Raw genomic sequence first — 20013 nt, 5'->3', positions numbered from 1 at the left:
AAAAATTATCATGGGAGTTACTAAACTGTGGCACATGGGTACTGCCATTTAGTAAATCCTGCAGCAAATAGCTTGCAGCAAAATAGCACAAACATGCATTATTTTGCCACAGCTTAGCAAATAGGCCCCTGAGTTTGTTGGCAGTAATTCTCCCCTTAATGAGATTCAGTGTACACTGCAGTAGAATTCATTCATGGGTTGTATGGTATGAACTTATTTGGCACTTCAGAGTTGCATATTTAGTGCATAGTCAGACAGTGCTGTATTTACAATGAAAAACATTCTGCAAGTAGTGCACTTCCTCTGTAGTCAGAAAGATGGCTTGAAGGGTCCTCATTGCACCACATGGCATGGACATCATGCACAAGCTATCACCTGAGGGTAACCTGAAAATTCTACCTATTAATGTACGATGGGAAGCCAACTGTGGAAGAGTCACATGCATTGCAAACCCATCAAAATAACACATGTATTCGTTTGTTAAAGAGAACTGTGGTTCAAACAAGCACAGGAGTATACAACTCTTATAATGTTGCATGCATCCATTTTAATCATCATCACAAAATCCACAATCGTGTAAAAGTGAATCAAGAAACTTTAAAAGCTCAAAAGTATATCATCAATAATATACTGCGAGTTTCTTCCATATTCAAGATAAGAAAACAAAGGCACTGTCAAACCCATGTGTTTCTGTGGATGCAAGACTGCTTATCTCTTACAAAAAATTGATTTGTGTAGAAAAAATTGTACTCATCTTATATGCAGAGTCTTCACAGAGTCCATAAAACCAATGCATGAAACCTGAAAACTAACACAGCTGTGTTTCGGCAGGAAAACCTTGGAAGTAGGTGTATGGTGACACTGAAACCCGCAATATATTACTGATGATATATTTTTGAGTTTTTTAAGTTTCTTTATTCACTTTCGCATAATAAGATTTTCAAAATTTCAAACAATTGTTATGGATTTGGGGGCAATGATTAAAATGTCAGTGGTATGAAGTATTATGAGACTTGTGTACTCTGTGCTTGTTTGAACTGCATTAACATGGGTATATGGGATTGCCTGCCTCCAGTAGGTTCTCCTTTCCTCTCCCAAATCCATTCCCTCTGCCCATGAACAAACCAGAGAACACCATGCTTGGATGTAACAAGGCCACAGTTTCAAAACTGCACTGGTATACCTCTGCCACATCTAGTTGCTTTCTGCCTCATCCCAGCAGAGGAGGACCCGCAGCACGGTCGGTGAACTTACCATGCCTCTGCTGCCCTGGGTTAATCCATGCCCTCACCCTGAGTACATTAATCAGCTCACTGGCTCAACTCATGTGGCAACAGTCGATACAATTAGTCACATAAGGCTTGGTTACCGACCCTGCATCAACATCACCGATAACAGGAACAAAATAACCACCAAGGAAGCATTGGGGGGTGGATAGCTAAAAGGAATGTGCAGAAGCAATGGAGGAGTGATCCAGGTCTTAAAGAAATAATCCTGCCATCCCCCCATCCTAATAAGTCAATCAACCAGGGGTCAACCTGACCCCTGCATGATTCAAAATTGCCACAAGGCCATGCAGAGCACCAAGAGAGTTGATTAACTCCCAGAAATGATAAATAAAAGAAGGGAGGGGTCATGGGGTGGGAGCAGAAATCTCCAGCCTGCCCAAATTAACCAGCAACAGGGCTTTGACTGCTTGCCTTCCATTTCTCAGTGCTCTTTAATAAATGTTTACATTTGCTATTTTGTTGGGTTTATATTTTGTGTGATTCTTCCATGGCTGGGTTCCTACTGATATCATGCAGCCACAGTTTTGCTGTCACCACACAATGACCACTCCTTTGGCATTCCACTATGGGTCAATGAAGAGGTACTTAAGTATTATTTCAGCACATCCTAGAAACACAAATTAAATAGAGTAAATCAATGCATACCGCAGAAATATTGAATCATATCTTCTGCAGCAGTATGCATTCCAGTTCACACTCAAATAGCTCTATACTTCTGAAAAAGCATGCATTTGAATTACTCCAACCCTAATGTCAAAGTACACATTGTTCTATCTCACCAACCTTTATAGTCTCCATCCAGCGCTGCTGCCGCTGCTGGTAATACACCACAGAATGATACTCACTGACGGGCTTGTCCCCTGCCCCTTGAAAAATCACGTTCTGTCAAAAGTAGGGGGGAAGAATGAGGTGGGTGGGGGAAAGAGAGAGAAGAAAAGAATTAAAGAGAGACCAAGAGATTGAAGCTATTTACTAACAAACTTTACAAATGCCCTCTTCTTCTCTCGTATATCTCCAGCAGTGTGCTCCAATATTGACTTCTTCCTGGCATAATGTGCCAGGAAAACCAGGTTATTTTCTACCTATTACAATATAATGATTATATTTCCATTCTTACACTTTAACCAGGGCTTACGGAGCTGATGCTTGCAAGTCACAACAGATCGATATGGTATGGCATGCAGAATTACAGGCCATATCACTACAACTAATACGATGCCTCATTAACAGGCTCCACTAATCAGAAGACCTTCTACTCGCTATCCATGGTCAGTGTAAGAGCAGGCAGCAGTGCCTTTGAAATGCAGTTGCTGGCACCAGCAAGCAGCAATGGGAAACATTCATTGAGCATTGAGCAATGACTAGTCAGGACAAGAAGCAGCGGTAAACGTTGAAACGCTTCACTCCCTACTTCCTGGAAAATGTCGTAGCAGGACAGGCAGCAGTTAAGGAGCTCCTTCCAGTCCCTTGGGGGAAAAAAAACTCTCTTAAAACCAACTGTGGGCCAGGTTAGTTTGAAGAACCCCCAGTTTGGAAACACCGAGGGGCCGATGCAATAAGGTGCGTTCAGCAGAGCGCAGTTTTACCTGCAGTTGTACGAAAATATTTTGACACAAATGTTACTCCCAATGTAGCTAGTTTTATGCACAAAAAATATGTATGTAAAACTCTGCATCCTGCTTAATGCCCTCACAGGTAAATGTCATGCAAATAAAAATATTAACTATTACCGCCCCCCCCCCCCCCCCGCCCCCCGGTACAGAGAGGTGCGCTGGCTACTCCTGGTCGGAGCTGGAGTAAAGTTTCCAGCGCTAATGTTAGTTTATGGGCAAAAGCTGAAATTCCAACACTGGGATGTATAATTAGGATTTATACACATAAAACATGCTTTGTGCACACAAATGCATGTTTTCTGTGCATAAAATACGTTTTCTGTGCCTAAAACATGCTTTCTGTACTGAAATTAGTTTTGTGCGCAGAAATCATATTTTATGTGCACATATAATATTTTTGTGCATAAATGTCTTTTGGGAACTCTTTACATGAGTTTTGTGCACATAAATCATGGCTGAGAGACTCCCCCACACCCCGAACTTTAAAATGTGTGTTCAGCCTGTGCTAAGTGCACATTTTAACAGGGGTTTGTGTGTGATTTTCCAGTCAGCACACTTTTTAAACTCCCAATGCATTAGCATAACATTAGCCTATCACATTGGAATTTTAAACACATTTTAACCTGTGCGTTAAGAAAGTATACGCTGAATTTCAGTGCACAGTTTTAACCTACACGTTATTGCATCGGCCCTAACTTATTCCTGATCATTGCCATGGTGACATGACTGATGGCCCTGACTGCCCATTTTCAGCTGCAGGTCTTGTTCTAACATGAGAAAGCCATTAATAGATGAGAGAGTCTGGGAGTCCATGTGAGAAGATGGATTGCCTGTTTCGAGAAGCCCAGCATCAGCATACTCCTGAACTCCAGTAATTACACAGTGATCAGTGGTGGGGACAGCTCGCTATTTTAATTAAAAGAAAAGGTCTGTGCAAGGATGAGAGTCACCGATAGTAGCCAATCCAGGTCACAATGGCAGATCCCATAAAAGAGACCAATTCCTCTTACTCACTCCCAGGGATAGCAATAGCTATCTTTAGTCTATCTGGCTAATAATGCGTTTTGGACTTTTCTTCAAGGAACTTGTCCAAACCTCTATTATACCAGCTATGCTAGTTGCCTTGATGGGGTCCTCTGGCAACAGATTCCACAGCTTGACAGTGCACTGCTTGAAAAAGTACTTTCCATAATCTGTTTTTTGAATCTGCTGGTTGTAAGTTTCATGGTGTATCCCTTTGTTTTAGTATTATTTGTGTAATCCCTGGACTGACGGATCCTTTAGCTGGAACCCAGGGCACATAGAAAAGAGAGGATGGACCCTTTCTGCACTAGGGATGTGCAGAGGGATGCCATACGTTGCATTCGGGATTCGTATTCGTCGGGGGGCAGATACGTTGCATTCGGTAAGGGGGCCTCCCAATACGTTTATACGTTAATTCCTATTCATTTCCCCACTAAAATTAAATTAACTACAACCCCCACCCTTCTGACCCCCCAAAGACTTACCACAACTCCCTGGTGGTCCAGCGGGGGGTCCAGGAGCCATCCCCTGCACTCACACCTTCGGCTGCCGGTTTCAAAATGGCGCCAATAGCCTTTGCCCTTACTATGTCATAGGTGCTACCGGTGCCATTGGTCAGCCCCTGTCATATGGTAGGAGCACAAGATGGCGCCGATGGCCTTGTGACAGGGGCTGACCAATGGCACCGATAGCCCCTGTGACATAGTAAGGGCAAAGGCTATTGGCGCCATTTTGAAACCGGCAGCCGAGGGTGTGAGTGCAGGGGATGGCTCCCGGACCCCCCGCTGGACCAATGGCACCGATAGCCCCTGTGACATAGTAGGTCAAAGGCTATCGGCGCCATTTTGAAACCGGCAGCCAAAAATGTGAGTGCAGGGGATGGCTCCCGGACCCCCCCCCCCCCCCCCCGCTGGACCACCAGGGAGTTTTGGTAAGTCTTGGGGGGGTCAGGAGGGTGGGGGGTTGGCTCCTTTAGGCGGCCAAATAATTTGGCGAAGATTCATTGTATTTGTGGGGAATCGCGATACGTTTCGCTTCCTCACAAATACAATGAATAGGGCCCTATACGTTGCGGATTCCCAATTCATAGGGAACGAATGCACACCCCTATAATCTGCACACACTCCTTCAAAATCTCTCTGTTTCTCTCTCCATGGATAACACATGCATTCTGTAAACAGCACTAACATTCAGCACACAGTTTTTTAGCCTCAAAACACACTGAGAAGCAAGATGGCTTCCAACTTCTTTTACTGATATTTAATTGAGGGTAAGAGGAAAGACCAAGGACTGGATAATGTCTTGGAACTCTTACCTGGACAATGTTCCCTTCCTCATCGCAAACACACAGAGTGACCTCCACATTTTTCTGGGTCTTCTTGTTGCACTTGTCAAACTCTCCCTGCTCTAGCGTGAGGTAAATATCATTCCTGACATCTCCTGCAAACAGCAAACAAACAGAGCAAGAGTGACAAAATTGAGAGAGAAAAAAGCAAAGTAAGAGACAGACAAAACATGAGGAAAAAAGGGATAGAAGAGAAAGAGAAAAGAGAAACAATTCAATGGAAAGAGTTCGGATGACAAAAGAATGGGGTAAAAAAAGAAAGATTAGAGCAAATATGAAAGATGAAAAGTTGTGTAAAGGAAAGCAGGAGAAAAGAAAGAAAACTGAGAAAAACAAGGATAAAAAGAGAAGAGGGAAAAGGAAGGAAAGAAAATGTAGGAAAGCAAGAGCAAGAGGGGGAAGGAAAGAGGTATGAAGAAAGAGAAGTTGTTATAAGCAAATTTATAGAACGATGAACTGCAAACACTGAAGCCTGGATTTTAGAGCCTTGCGCGAGTAAATTTTGGGGGTTATGCATGTGGCCGGGCCTTGCGCATGGCGCACACATTTTCCAAAGGGCCTGACCACATGCTTAACCCCCAGCGCAGAAGTGCTGGGCCAGATAAAAGGGGCGGACCGAGGGCTTGATTTGGCAGGAAGGGGCAAGGCAGGGGGCGGGCCAGGACAGCGCCATTAGTCGCTGTCCCAGGGAAGTGCGCACTGGCAGCCAGCCAGCGCGCGGAGTTTACTTCTGCTCCAGAGGAGCAGTAAGTATGAAAATAAACAATTTGGGGATAGTTAGGGGAGGTTTAGGGGTGGGGAGGGGAGGGGAAGAAGGATAGGGTTAGAGTTAGGGAAGTTCTGGGAAAAACACAAATCACGTCGCCACACGTAAGTTAAAAAATCCTCCTCTGCATGCAAAAGAGGCGACCCGCCCACACATGCGCATGCAAATATTGAAATCCAGCACACGTGTGCGCAGGAATCCTATTTTATAACATGTGCATGCCAATGCATGCACATGTTATAAAATAGCCACCTGCACATGGACGCGTGTGCATGTTTTAAAATCTACCCTTGGTGTGACTGTGTCATATCACACAAAGTTGGGTTAGACTACAAAGCAAAGATGTACAGTTTTGTTTGCCCTATTATATGAAAGAGGAAAATACCATTATTGTCTATTAACCTACATTATTACAACTAAGTGCCTGCCTTTGTGACAACTTGCCACAATATCATTTAGATTTTCTTTTTAAGTCCATAATTTGTGACTTCTCTAGGACTACTGAGGAAGACCACAGTTGACCTTGTTTTAGAGAGATTTTCTTGAATTTACCTCATACTTAAAGACAAGTCTGAAAATTTTAGGCAAAAGTAGGGTAGTAAAAACTAGACGTTAAAAAAATCCATATGGTACACAAAGATTGGAAGACACTTTTGATTTCTGTATTACCACATACAGATGGCCATGAATAAATTAAAAGATTGTATTCAATGAATTTCCTGTCTTCTTTCAGTCTAACCTACTGCATAACTGCTTGTTTCATTCAGCTCTCACCACAAAATCCCATTCTTAAATCATCAATTTCCATGTAAGCTAACCTTCCATGACATGTGCATCTATTTCTGATCAATGAATTGTGAGATATTACTGCACAGTATATCAACAAGACTGTCCTATCATTGCAGTAATATACATATAAACTGGAAAAGTCTTGGAAATTAGAGAATATCTAGAGAACTAAGGGAAAACTCAGAGAAGTTAGTGGGATTCTACATAGTAAGGAGCCACGTTTCTAAAGTGGTCAATTGCACACCATGCATTCTGGGAATATTCAGAGTACACCCGCAACAGTGAAATGTCCAGGGGATAAGCACAGATAGTCCTTTTCTTTGCCCAGAATTATTTTATTGAATTATTAAATACACTGGCATAAGGTGACAGATTAACAACACAAGCAACACAAGCAACAGCAGTCTTCTATTTCAGTGACGTGCGATCAGGGCCTTCAAGAGATTCAGCCCTAACCAATTTCCTTAATGTATTTTGGTTATGGGGTTTTTCTGCATTTTATTTTTTTTTTATGTTTGTTTTTTTTTAGTTGGGCAGGGATAAACCAAGCCAATGCTGCTTTCAATCATGCCATCCACTTCATTGACCTACAGCCAGCCAGGCAGCAGGAGTCACATTTAAGAGAACATTCTCTCCTGCTGCTGCTGGGTTGATCTTGCAGCTCTTATCACAAGATCAGCCCTGCAGTAGCAGATGACATTGTATTAATTCGACTCCTGCCACTGTTTGTGTGCATGTGTGTGGGAAGAAGAGAGCACCACTGAGTGAGAATGTGCATGTGTGTGAAGAAGTGAATGCCTTTTTTTTATGTGAGAGTGACTGTGTGTTTGAGAGCCACTGAGTGTGAGAGAGTGATTGTTTATATGTGTGAGGAAGAGAGAGCCATTACATTTGAGAGAGTGCAAGTGTGTGCATGTGAGGAGAAGAGAGAGTCACTGAATGTGAGATAGTGCCTTTGCGTGAAAGAGAGAGCCACTGAGTGTGGGTGTGCATGTGTATGAGGGAGAGAGAGTCACTGAGTATGAGTGTGCATGTGTGTGTGAAGGAGAGAAAGCCACTGGATGTGTGTGCATGTGTGAGAGGGAGAGAATGCCTTTTTTTGTAAGAGAGCGTGAGTGCCTTTTTTTGTGTGAGAGAATCCCTGTGTGTGAGAGCTACTGAGTGTGAGAGAATACCTTTGTGTGTGTGAGGGAGAGCTAGCTACTGAGTGTGAGAGAGTTGTTGTTGTTGTGTGTGTGTGTGTGTGTGTGTGTGTGTATGTATGTGTGAAGGAGAGGGAGCCACTGCATGTGAGAGAGTGCCTGTGTGTGTGTGGGGGAGAGAGAGCTAAGTGTGAGAGAGGGTGAGTATGTAAGAGAGAGAGAGACACTGTGAGAGTGTGCCTTTGTGTATATGTGTGTGTGTGTGTGTGTGTGTGTATGTGAAAGAGAATGAACTCATGTTAGAGTGGTTATATGGGGAAGAGAAAGAGGATAACGTTTGTGCAACCTCTCCCCTGCCAACTAATCCAGGACAATCTCAGGGTGATTAGAAATAAAAAGTTCTCACGTATGGACAGCAGAGAATGTTTTTTTTTAACTCTATTAGCTTTAATTGTTGGATGCTGTTTTTAAATATTTTATTGATGTAATATTTGCAGTTCTGCTCTTTCCTGGGTAGGGTGGTTGGTGTTTGAGTTGGGGAAGTTAGTGTTGTTTTGATAAGGCAGATTTGTCTCTTGAGATAACTGTTTTCTTGACAGACTATGATAGCTTTTATTGGATCTACGTATATATTATCCAAAATACCGTACATGAGTTACTGAGAGAATATAGGATCCATCTCTAGATGTGAATGTCTCTGAACTGACATCTGAGGATGGGACCTATGTAGTTTTAAAAGCTTTTTTACAATATTTTTAGGTATTTGCAGGTATTTTTAGGCAGCTTGGCTTGTTCTGTTTCCCTAATACGTGGTTTGTTGGTGTTTTAGGGCCTAATGTAATATTTGCAGTATTTCCTCTTTATAGGTAGGGTTGTTGTTACTGTCTGAGTGCTGGCAGATAGTGTTGTTTTGGTATGGGAAGTTTACTATATTGTAATTTGTTTATGCATGGCTTTCTGATGGCCAAGACTACACACAGTACATGTTATAAAAGGCCTAATACCATATGGATTCTGTCTTTTGTATGCTGGGGAGAAGGGACAGAGGAAGTGAGACTGCTGAAGACTTGGGGAGAAGGGGTGTATGAGAGGAGAGGGGACAGAGGGAGTGAGACTGCTGGTGACTCAGGGGGGAGTAGAAATGGAAGCGGAAAGGGGGCTGAGGGAATGAGACTGAATTCACTAGAAATGTCTTTGCACGCCACTGGCTATTACTCTAAAGGGCAGAATGTTTGTTCTCACATTGGTTTCAGAAATTATTGGTTATGTTAGAGTTCTATGAGGTCCAGAAGCCAAAATTACACTGTGGTCAATTTTCAGATGGTTTGTCTGGCTAACAGGGTCATTCATCAAATTGTGTTAGGGCCTTATCGCATGCTAAAAAGGCTCTAACGCCCAATAAATGCACAATCTTTATCATGTCACATGTTTGCATGCAAATGTGATAATAAGTATGCAAAACCTGGAAAATTATGCAAATGAAGGACTTCTACCGTGCGCCAGGAAAAATAATGCACACTAATGCAGGATTTAACATTGGATTTAACTACACATATTTTTGTGTGGTAGAGGGGAAAAACTGTTTATATCATGCCATAGCGGCTCTTATTGCAGCAATTATCGTGAGTGATAAAACGAGGGCTTTTCTGTCACACAGCCACACAGCCCCGCTGGGCCAACAAAATCCTTTTCTTACCTGCTCTGACTTCCTTAATCTTCAAGGTTAGGGGGAAATTTACTAGTAGTGGGATACTGGCAGCCTCACTGGTCCACTTACACGATGAAAGCGGTTGTTGCACGCATGTATAGCCTATCAGATTTTAAAAGCGTTGCTCGTGCAAAAACAACTCCAAACACACGTATGTGGGCCTTATGCAAGTAACATGAATTTTAAGAAGCCGGGAAGTATGTGCATCAAGGATAAAGAGGCAGGGAATGGATGTTCAGGGGTGGGGCCAAGAATGCACACATAACCCCCGAATTTTGCAAGGCTGACCATGCAATGCAGGCCAAGTTACACAGGTTACTTTACTATTAGGTCCTGATGAGGCACAAGTCTGGAGATTTTGACACGAGGGGGGGAGAGAGAGAGAGAGAAAAAGAGAGACTTTTAAAGGGTTATCTCACTGTAAGAGGAGCACTTTCAACAGGGTGGGTTTTGGGGAGTGGGCAATGTTACATTGGTCTGCCTGAGTTGAAAGCACCCCACTTACAGTGGGATATATAGAGAGTATCAGATTGGCCCTTTAAAAGAGTCTCTCTCTCTCTCTGTGAATATGCATGTAAAGGCTCCAACACAACAGGGATATTTTAAATGGTATGCATGTATTTGCACACACAATATAAAAGTGAGTGTATTTTGCTCATATGCCCCAATACATGAGTTTATGGATGCACACATGCATCTTTTAAAATGTACTTGTATGTTAAACCATGCGCGCATATTCTCGCCTATGGTCATTATAACATAGGCACGTATATGAACCTCTGATGTATTTTTGGCTTCTGGACCTCACAGACCTCTAACTATGGTGCAGGGCCTGTGAAGAAATGACAGAGAACATACTATAACATATATCATGCAGATTGCCACAAAGTGGCAGATTTCTCTGGGCAATTTGCAAGTACACATAGAATAGTAGGACCTTATTATGGTTTGCAAATAACTTGCCTTTGGAAATACTTAGCCTAATTATAAATTTTAATATATTTTAGCTGTGATATGCTAATGATTTGTTAAATGTATAATTTTAATTACCACTGTACTTTTATGCATGTTCCATGGTTTTAAGTGCATATGATGATTTAGGTTGGTTTGTAAATCGCTTGGTGCAATACCTTTGTTTTAGCAGTATATAAGCATTTTAAAAATAAATAAATACAAATAAGTAATACATTCTGTGTGCAGACTGGCCATGCATGGAGTGTTATCCTGTAACAGGGTTAGCATTCTACATGTTCACTGTGCAGAAAAGGGGCTGACTAAGCAAAGGCACATGCGCACACGCCGTGACCGCCGACGTCCAGCCGGTCACGGCGTGTGTGCATGCGCCTTCGCTGCCTTGAGCGTCCATATTGGACCTACAGGCGTGCACGTATTCATCTTCGCCGGCGGGGCTGATGAAGCCACTCTCTCTCGCTGCTCTCTCTCGACGCCCTTCTACTGCTGCTGCTGGGGGCTTGCGTGGCCGCGGCCAGGGCAGGTGGGCGGGGGCTGGGGGAAAGTTTGGGACTGTGAAATTTCATCTCTCTCTGCTGGGGCTTGGATTGGGTTGGTTTGGTTTGGTTTGGGACTGGGCGGCTAAGTGTGAGAAGCATTTTTTTTCTGTTGATTGGGTTGGTTTGGGACTGGGCAGCTAAATTTCGTCTCTCTCTGCTGGGGCTTGGATTGGGTTGGTTTGGTTTGGGACTGGGTGGTTAAGTGCGAAAAGCATTTTTTTTCTGTGGATTGGGTTGGTTTGGGACTGGACGGCTAAATTTCATTTCTCTCCGCTGGGGCTTGGATTGGGTTGGTTTGGGACTGTAGGAGAGCCATCCACTTCCTGGTAACTGTCATTTCAAACGTCATTTGAAATGACGTTTGAAATGACAGGTACCAATGCACCCAGGATACTGTATAGGCGCTGTATAGCGCCTATACAGTAAAATGGATTGTGCTTCATGGACGTGCGTTGGATGCGGGTTGGACGCGGCTTGCATTTGCATGCCATTTAAATACAGTATCGAGCGGTAGGTGATCCGAACTGTGCGTGCAGCAAACGCGGGTGCGCCGGGCACTAACGCACCTCTTTCTACCGCCCCTTACTGTATCGGCCCGTTAATAAGGGAAGCTGTGAAGCACCTTTTGTCAAGGAATGACATGGAAAAATGAGAGGAGAGGTATCTGTATCTTTGTATACATTAGTTTCAGAAGATAAAGTTGGAATAGGTAAAGTATATCAAATTATTGGGTTGAAAGCTAATGCTGTTACCACTTCGCTGTAGAAACCAATGAACTCCTAAACCTATTCAGATATTCTGAGCTCAGTTATAATATCTGACTGTTGATCACCCTCAGGAAATAAAGAATATTTGATTATATATTGGAGTGAGTCCCTGCTTTATCTACTTGTGAGAGTACCTGGGGAGCAGGGAGTGAAGGAGCAGTCAGATGGGGCCAAAGGGGGAAGACCTGTGTTGTGGGGTTCCCTGTCCAGCCAAGGAAAACAAAAGCCCCATATTTGTCTCTGGACCGGGGTGCACTGCATCATCCACTTGATCCAGACTGTGATAGAACCCTACTGAGAAACTGGCGCTCAGCCCACATAGGTGCCAAACCCTCCTATATTTTGTATGCGCTTCCAGGGAGTGTTACAACAGTAATCCCTGTTCAGAACTGATCAGCCAAGGTAGAACCCTACCACAGGACACCCCAGGATTGCCTTCTTCTGTCTGATTAGATTTTGCATGGGCTATTTTTTATTTATTTTTATATACCAACATGATATGCCAAGATAAAATTTAGCTGGTCAGTGAGAGAGAAAAAAAATCAGAACAGCAAATTTTTGGATGGAATTTTCCATTCTCGCAGACAATGGTGAATCCCGGCGGTAACGGGGGGCAGGGGGGGAGGGCCTGCGAAAGCCGGTAGCGATTGCATCACAGTGGTGTTATCGCTGCCGGTTTTTGCACCCAATAGCGCCACCATGAAAGATGATGCGCTACTGGCGGTGATAATGGGTCTTACCTTTTCGCTGCCAGCGAAGTTACCACCGCGTCCGCCTCCTTGGCACCCCGCCTCCACCCCAACTCCGCTCCCAGCAACCTATCGCACGCGAAAAGTCCCTTTTCGCGTGCGATAGGCTTACAAAATAACCCCCTTTGTTAGGCTAACTTTTGAAGTTAAACAGACAAAACTTTTGAGTGTCAACTTCCTGGAGATAATTCGGTTTTAGGAGCTCTTCCATGCTACTGAGATAAGTCTCTGTGCTCCTGTGCATATTTAATCTTGTCACTAAGGAGTAGACTTAGAATTCTCTGACACAGAGCACTGAGAGAAGTTTTCAAACCAATCTAGCTGCAATAAAATGATTTGATGTGCCTAGATTGTCCCGTCTAGTGAGACCTGCCCACCTCAGCCTGGCTAAAAGTACATCTGGGCTTCCCGCAGCACCATTCTCCCTCTCAGACACCTGCAGACAGGAGGGTATGTGCAAAATCTGCAGGTGGTTTTTACGTGCATGCCTTGTGATTTTCCAAGGGAAAGTACCCAGCAGGTTTCCACCTAAACTGTTGCTTGAAAATTGCTCCCGATATGAATCATAACAGAAGGAAAAGTCGGGGCTTCTAGCAAAGAAACGTTATTCAGGAGCAGACCTACCACCTTGTACTTACCTGGCATGATAATCTCGGGGAAGCCTAGCTTTCTTGCTATTACAGTGCTTCTGTCTATGAGATGAGGGTGGTCCTTGCGCACCTGACTCAGGTCCCCAGGTAGCATTTTCAGGGATACCCAGAATCCTGAAAGAGGAGAAGAACATGGAAAGGATTTAATGGAGAGATATATTTATATAGAGTTAAGAATAAAGGATCATTAACAGATGAAAATCTATTTTTCCGTTGGGACAGGTAAAAGCTAATAAGTTGCCATTCTTACAACATGCCTAAAATAAAAAATGCAAAAGTGAAAGCAATGAAAACCGGAATGTAAATAAGGGGAATGAAAAGACAGACTTGGGGAAACAGATGGTTGGGCTGGCAAGACAGATAGAGGTGAATATTAAAAAATCATTTAGATGGATAACTTAGTTATTCATCTAAAGGACACGTTTTGGGATCTTCTTCCAGTTATCCGGCTAAGTTATAGCCAGATAAGTCATTATCCAGCTACAATTCAGCCAGATAGAAAAGGGGCATTCCAGGGCGTGACAAACGTATTCAGCTAACTTAGCCGATTTTCAACTGTAATTGGCTAAGCTAGCCAGATAACTTCAGAGCAGGTCTTAAGTTATCTGGCCTTGTATGGCCAGATAACTTCAACCTTAACTGGCTATATTCAAAAGAATATAGCCAGTGACGTGACTGTCCTACTTATAAAAAACAAAAAAACACATCGTAGGCCTACAGGCCCAAACCAATCCACCACCTCCCTCCCACCTGAGCTCCAGAGGCTCGGCCCTGTGAGGCTGAGCCAGCCTCCCCCCTCCCCAAAGCGCCCCATCTCAATTAAAAAAAATAATAATGGGGCTGGGGGTCAGGGCCGGTCTCTTTCCCTCCCCATCTCCTGCTTCTGGTTCCCATATATTTTATGACATATGGTTCCCTCCAGGGCCCCTCTCCTACTGGCTACCCCGATCCTTTCCCTTTCACTCCCCTGTGCCTTAAGTTAGAGTTTTTCGTCAGCCTAGATCATGTTAGTATTCAACCACGATCCTGGCTCAGTGCTTCTGCCACTGCTAGGCTGCTATGATGGAAGTGCAGGTACAGGAGAGGGGAAGGGAAAGGGTTGGAGGGGGCGATCGAGGGAGGGGGGTCCTAGAGAGAACCATATGGCATAAAATATATGGGAACCGGGCGCAGGGAATGGGGAGAGGAAAAGATCGGCATTGACCCCCAACCCCATTATTATTATTATTATTTTTAATTGAGCTGAGGTGTTTTGGGCAGGGAAGAGGGGAACTGGTTTGGGCTTGTAGGCCTGTGATGGGTTTTTTTTTTGTTAAATAGGATTGCCACTTTATCGGTTATAGACTTTTGACTATAGCTGGTTAAGTACAAAGTTATCCAGCTAACCATAGCCGAAAAACTTTATATATATATAACTGACAATATTCAAAAGAATAACTAGTTATTTTTAAAGCCATCTGGCTCAGGATAACTGGTTAACGTTAAATCAGGGGATATTCAGTGGGACATTTCTCCCACTGAATATCCAGGACAAATTATCCAGCTAACCTTAGCCAGATAACTTATCCACTAAACAGCCTACGTTGAATACTGGGCTCATAAAGAGTGAGGAGAAATAGGAGGCAGTTAGAAATGAGAAAGAAAGGACAAAAGCAAGGAGGAGAGAATCACAGAGAGAGGGGGAGAAAAAGATAGAGAAATTGGAAAGAGGAGATAAAAATCTGAAAATGAGTGTGAGAAAGAATCAATGACATAGGAAGGGAAACAGGAAGAACGGAAGAGAAAGAGAGAATCCATGAGAAGGGAAAGGAAATTAGATGGAATTAGTGAAGGTGGAACGAGACAGAGAGAGAGAGAGAGAGAGAGACAAGCCCTGGAAATGCAAGCCTCATTACCTTGTCCTTTATGGTTTATGTCTTTGGCATCGACAGCTTTCTTTATCAGGCTGTGAAGGAAATCATTTTCCACAGCCACCCTGAAAAATAATGACACAGTGTCAGACCCACAGCTCCTTGCAGCCTGTGCTGCTTTCCTTTGAGATGGATTAGAGGTGGCAGCTGATAGATGAAGAATGAGGTCGACATTTACTGCTTTTTAATTCGTCTATCGAGGGCAGAAAGTCATCTTTCTGTACGCGAGCCCTGATTTCATTTCCAGTACTGTTATTTATTCATTAAATTACTGGACAAACTGCAACCTCATTTATCAAACGTTCCCTACGAGAGGATGCTGAGATGCCATGGAATAGCCACATGCCCTTATCCTACTTATGGTGTGTAACACATCAAACTCTCGCTTAATAACTTTGTGTCCCTACTCTTCTTACGGGATACAGTACATAACTGAAACTTCTCGGACCCTGAATACCTGCACACTTCTTCCCTTCTTACAGTGTCTACACAAACACTGATTCCATTTTTATGAGTAACCACATGTACTGTCTCTTCGTACAATTTGTATAACACCAGACTCTGTAATCAATTAATCCATTCATTCAGCCAAGCCACGTGACAGTGTTCTCAGTAGCTGTAGGCAAACGTATTCAGCTAAACCCACAGACAGCAGGCTGAAGCAGGTAGGCTGACTTTGGGATTGTAATAAGAAACTTGTTTGATGGTGATATCCAGCTCCATTCCTTATGGCTTCCTGGTGCAGTAGTTTGGACCTCAGTGGATGTATTGTTTGTAGATAAGGAGTACATTGATTTCAAAGATTGTAAAACAGCAGGAGTCTTAGGTTGGCATGTATCTTCTCCAGCAGTTTGCTATTTACAACTTCCCATCAAACATGAGGAGGAAGTTTGGGTGGACTTATCATTCACACAATATGGCAGTACCCAAGGACCCACAGCACGCTCCCTTAGCCTTGAATGGGTGGTTAGGAGTCATTGAGGGGGCCAATGATCCTTACTGTCCGGGGGCCCAGATCACTATCAATCCACCTCTGGGAACCATGATAGAAGGGGATCATTGGAGAGCGCCCTGTTGCAACCGTCGCTGCCCTATCTTTCTTTTTCTGCGACTCCTCCTGCTCCTTGTGGACATCTGGCTGCCGCAGCGTCTGCCCACCGTCCTCTCCGGCGTCCCCGGACCGGCTTGGGCGCTGCCTCCCGCCATGCTCCTAGGAACTTTAGGGTGCGCGCGCCACGCGGCCCTCATTCTTATTTCTTCTATGGCGCAAACCTCAGGGGCGTCCCCGTGTGATGATGTCACGCTGCCCGGATATTTAAGCCTACTGTTTATTGCTAGCCGTTGAGTTAGCAAGGGATTTCCTATGGATGGGATTCGCTCTCCGTACCCAGCTACTCTGCCTAACAAGGTACCTGCTCCTTGGGGGCCCATGTTCCCTGACTCGCTGCCTGTGTCCATCTCCTCTTCTACTTGGAAGAATTAACTACAGACAATATCTGTGAGTACTACTAGCATCTACTCCTCAGAGCTGTTTCCCTGGAACCAGGTACTTGCTCCTCGAGGCCCTGTCTTCGTTCCAGCGCCATTGCCATCTCCTACGTGAAACTGCTGTATGAGTACTTGCCAATGAGTCTCTGCTCCCAGGGATCTGGTACTCGCTCCTCGAGGGTCAGCTCTCCCTATCTCGGGGCTTCTTCATACTGGGGACTCTGTGAATATCTTATTGTACTCATTCTCTCAGTTCTTTTCATTACAGCACTACTACCAGAGGAACCGCTGTTCCAGCACCCTGGGGAATACTAGCCCAGCCGGGCTCCATCTTCTACTCACTACCGCCACCTCTGGTGGCTTCACAAACCGTCTAAATAAAGATATAATCTGTGTTTGTGAGTCCAGAGCTGAGCCTGACCTGTGGCCCCCCATGGGCGTGGTCAGCTGCCACAGTGTCCAAGGGTCCACCCAAACCTTACAAAACATAACACTCCCAGGTTGATCTGCATCATCAAATATAGCTGCACATCAACAAGTTTGGAGTTTGATGACCATTTCTAGACTGGTGCATAATACACTGCTATAGGGTATGACATGCCATAAGGGGAGGGGGTCCTACAATTAACCTCGCCCCTTACCAATTGCCTAAGGGCCAGATTTTAGTACCTAAGCGCGGGCGTAGAATTGTGCGCGCAACCTAGCGTGCACAAATCTACGCCCGATTTTATAACATGCACACGCAGCCGCGCGCATGTTATAAAATCTGGGGTCGGCGCGTGCAAGGGGGTGCACACTTGTGCACCTTGCGCGCGCCGAGCCCTAGGGGAGCCCCGATGGCTTTCCCTGTTCCCTCCGAGGCCGATTTTATCCTCTCAGGTGACAAAAGCTTTATTAGATATGTATAATTATATCTTAACGCTGGGGTAGCTGCCTTTGGGAGCTAACCATTCCATGATTACTCTTTTTCTTAAACCTGGGAAAAGTTCTATGGATACAAGCTCCTTTAGGCCAATTTCATTAATTAATGTTGATTTTAAAATATTGGCTGCTATTTTAGCAAAAAGATTGGATATTTTACTTTCATATCTAATTTCAGAAGATCAAACAGGTTTTATATGGGGGAGACATGGGGTCAAAAATCTTAGAAAGCTGACTGATGCTCTGAGAAAAATAAGGCGGGTATTGTGGTGAGTCTTGATGCTAAAAAAAGGCTGGAGATAGGCAGAAGTGGTTCCTCTTCACAAAACTGGAAGTAAGGAGGAGTCTAAAAATTACACTTCTTGATGGTGAGTAAATGAAGAGAATCGCTGCTAAAAACAGAGGATAGTGCATTTTCTGGAATCTAATGGATTATAGGATCCAAGGAAGCATAGTTTTACAAGAAGTATGTCTTTTCAGATAAATCTAATGAATTTCTTTGTCTGGGTGACCAGAGAATTAGATCATTGAGGAGCTGTAGATATAGCGTGCTTGGATATCAGCAAGGCCTTTGACACAGTTCTGCACCACTGCTTTCATCAGACCTATGGCTGAACAAGCTGTCAATGCCTGTGTCATTTTTACAGTGGAGACTATTTATTTATTTTTATTTATTTAAAACTTTTATACTCTGCTTAATTAATGTGGGTAGACCTAAGCAGTTTACAAATCAAACATAAAAAAGTAACAAAATATGCTAAAAAATTATACAATTTATCTAAAAAAAGCATGAAAATAAAAACAGGAGAAATAAGGAAGAGGGAATAGAAGGGAAAAATGAAGAGAAAAGAGCCAAATCTGAGGCTCTGCAATTGGTAAACCAAATGTTTTGACTATTATGCATGAAGTCGAGCCATCACAGGGGTTGCCCATCTCTCAAAGTGATGTTCTTTACTGGATGGTGTGGTAAATGGGAAGTTACTGCTCTTGATCCCCAAATGTGGTACATATCAGGTCCCAGGAGACACGAGTGAACTGTTTAGAAAAGCCCCACCTGAAGCCTGGAAAGGGCTCTGATACACTTAATTCCACTAATTCCACTACTTTGTACAGTGGATTAACTGCAGATTAGACACACCCTTGCTATGTACACCTGGCATTAGAAAAAGAGAAATAATATTCTCATTCTGTCAGCACTGGATCGCCATGGTTCCAGGAGGATGAAGACCCTTTTGAAAATGCATTGTCATCTAATGATGATTTGCTTAGTGAACTGGGTCCTGATATCCCTGTCAAAGGATATTCAAGCCTTAAGTGGTGAAAATGGAGATCCTGTGATCAGCTGGAATTGCCCAGATTGCCAGTATGACACCCGTCCTATGAAGGTGACCTCAGTTTATAGAGATTGTGGAGATGATTTCTTACCTGCTTTTGAAGAATTGGAATAGGAAGGACATTATGAAGTCCAAATATACTGAGGGCAGGAGGATGATATACAAGATCTGGAAAGTGTGTGACTTGACCTGGAAGAAACCTACAGAGAATGAAGATATGTCATTTTTCTGCAACAAGTTGCCAGAATGAAAGACCAGAGTCTGACCCAGGGAGGCCACTGTGGAAGAACACCATTTCATGTGGTATAGTTAATGATTACCAGCCAAAAGGACTATATCCTGTGTTCCAAGAAGTTCAGCTTGTTGTTGCATTTGTTACAATTTTGACCCACCAAGGAGTATTTCCAAGAACTCCCTTTGTCTCTACGTGTTGTCCTCTGTGGCTATGTTTCTCTACCACAAATTTGAAGGTAAGTTAGACCTCTAACAATTTTCAGAAGAATGTGTATGCAAGGAGCTAGGAAAATTAAAAATAGATAAAGCAATGGGGTTGTACTTGACATATTGGAAGGTATTACGGGAAATTTGAGAGGTTTTGGCAGCTCTGCTATCTAACCTTTTCAATGCTTCTTTTGAGTCATAAGTAGTTACAAAAGACTGGAGATAGGCAGAAGTGGAAAAATGGAAGTAAGGAGGAGTCTAAAAATTACACACCTTGATGGTGAGTAAATGAAGAGAATCGCTGCTAAAAGAGAGGATAGTGCATTTTCTGGAATCTAATGGATTATAGGATCCAAGGAAGCATAGTTTTACAAGAAGTATGTCTTTTCAGATAAATCTAATGAATTTCTTTGTCTGGGTGACCAGAGAATTAGATCATTGAGGAGCTTTAGATGTAGCGTGCTTGGATATCAGCAAGGCCTTTGACACAGTTCTGCACCACTGACTTTTAAATAAACTGAGCATCCTAGATATACACCTTAAAGTGACTGGGTTAAAAACTGGTTT

At 43.5% G+C, this 20013-nt stretch overlaps 1 protein-coding gene across 1 annotated transcript in view; it reads right to left on the bottom strand.

The window, feature by feature from the left end:
• LOC115087992 (dedicator of cytokinesis protein 2-like) overlaps positions 1–20013 on the bottom strand; it is a 1829205-nt gene that overhangs the window by 1470285 nt on the left and 338907 nt on the right. Inside the window, exons 12-15 of the mRNA XM_029595813.1 lie at positions 15248–15327; positions 13341–13466; positions 5241–5365; positions 2073–2171 (exon numbers count right to left, since the gene is read on the bottom strand). Coding sequence (XP_029451673.1) covers positions 2073–2171; positions 5241–5365; positions 13341–13466; positions 15248–15327 — 430 coding nt within the window. The remainder of the gene's footprint in view (positions 1–2072; positions 2172–5240; positions 5366–13340; positions 13467–15247; positions 15328–20013) is intronic.

This window comes from Rhinatrema bivittatum, chromosome 1 (assembly GCF_901001135.1).
Source record: "Rhinatrema bivittatum chromosome 1, aRhiBiv1.1, whole genome shotgun sequence".
Taxonomy (NCBI): Eukaryota; Metazoa; Chordata; class Amphibia; order Gymnophiona; family Rhinatrematidae; genus Rhinatrema; species Rhinatrema bivittatum.
The sequence above is the reverse complement of the archived record's forward strand: the minus strand, read 5'-3'. Positions and strand labels throughout refer to the sequence as shown.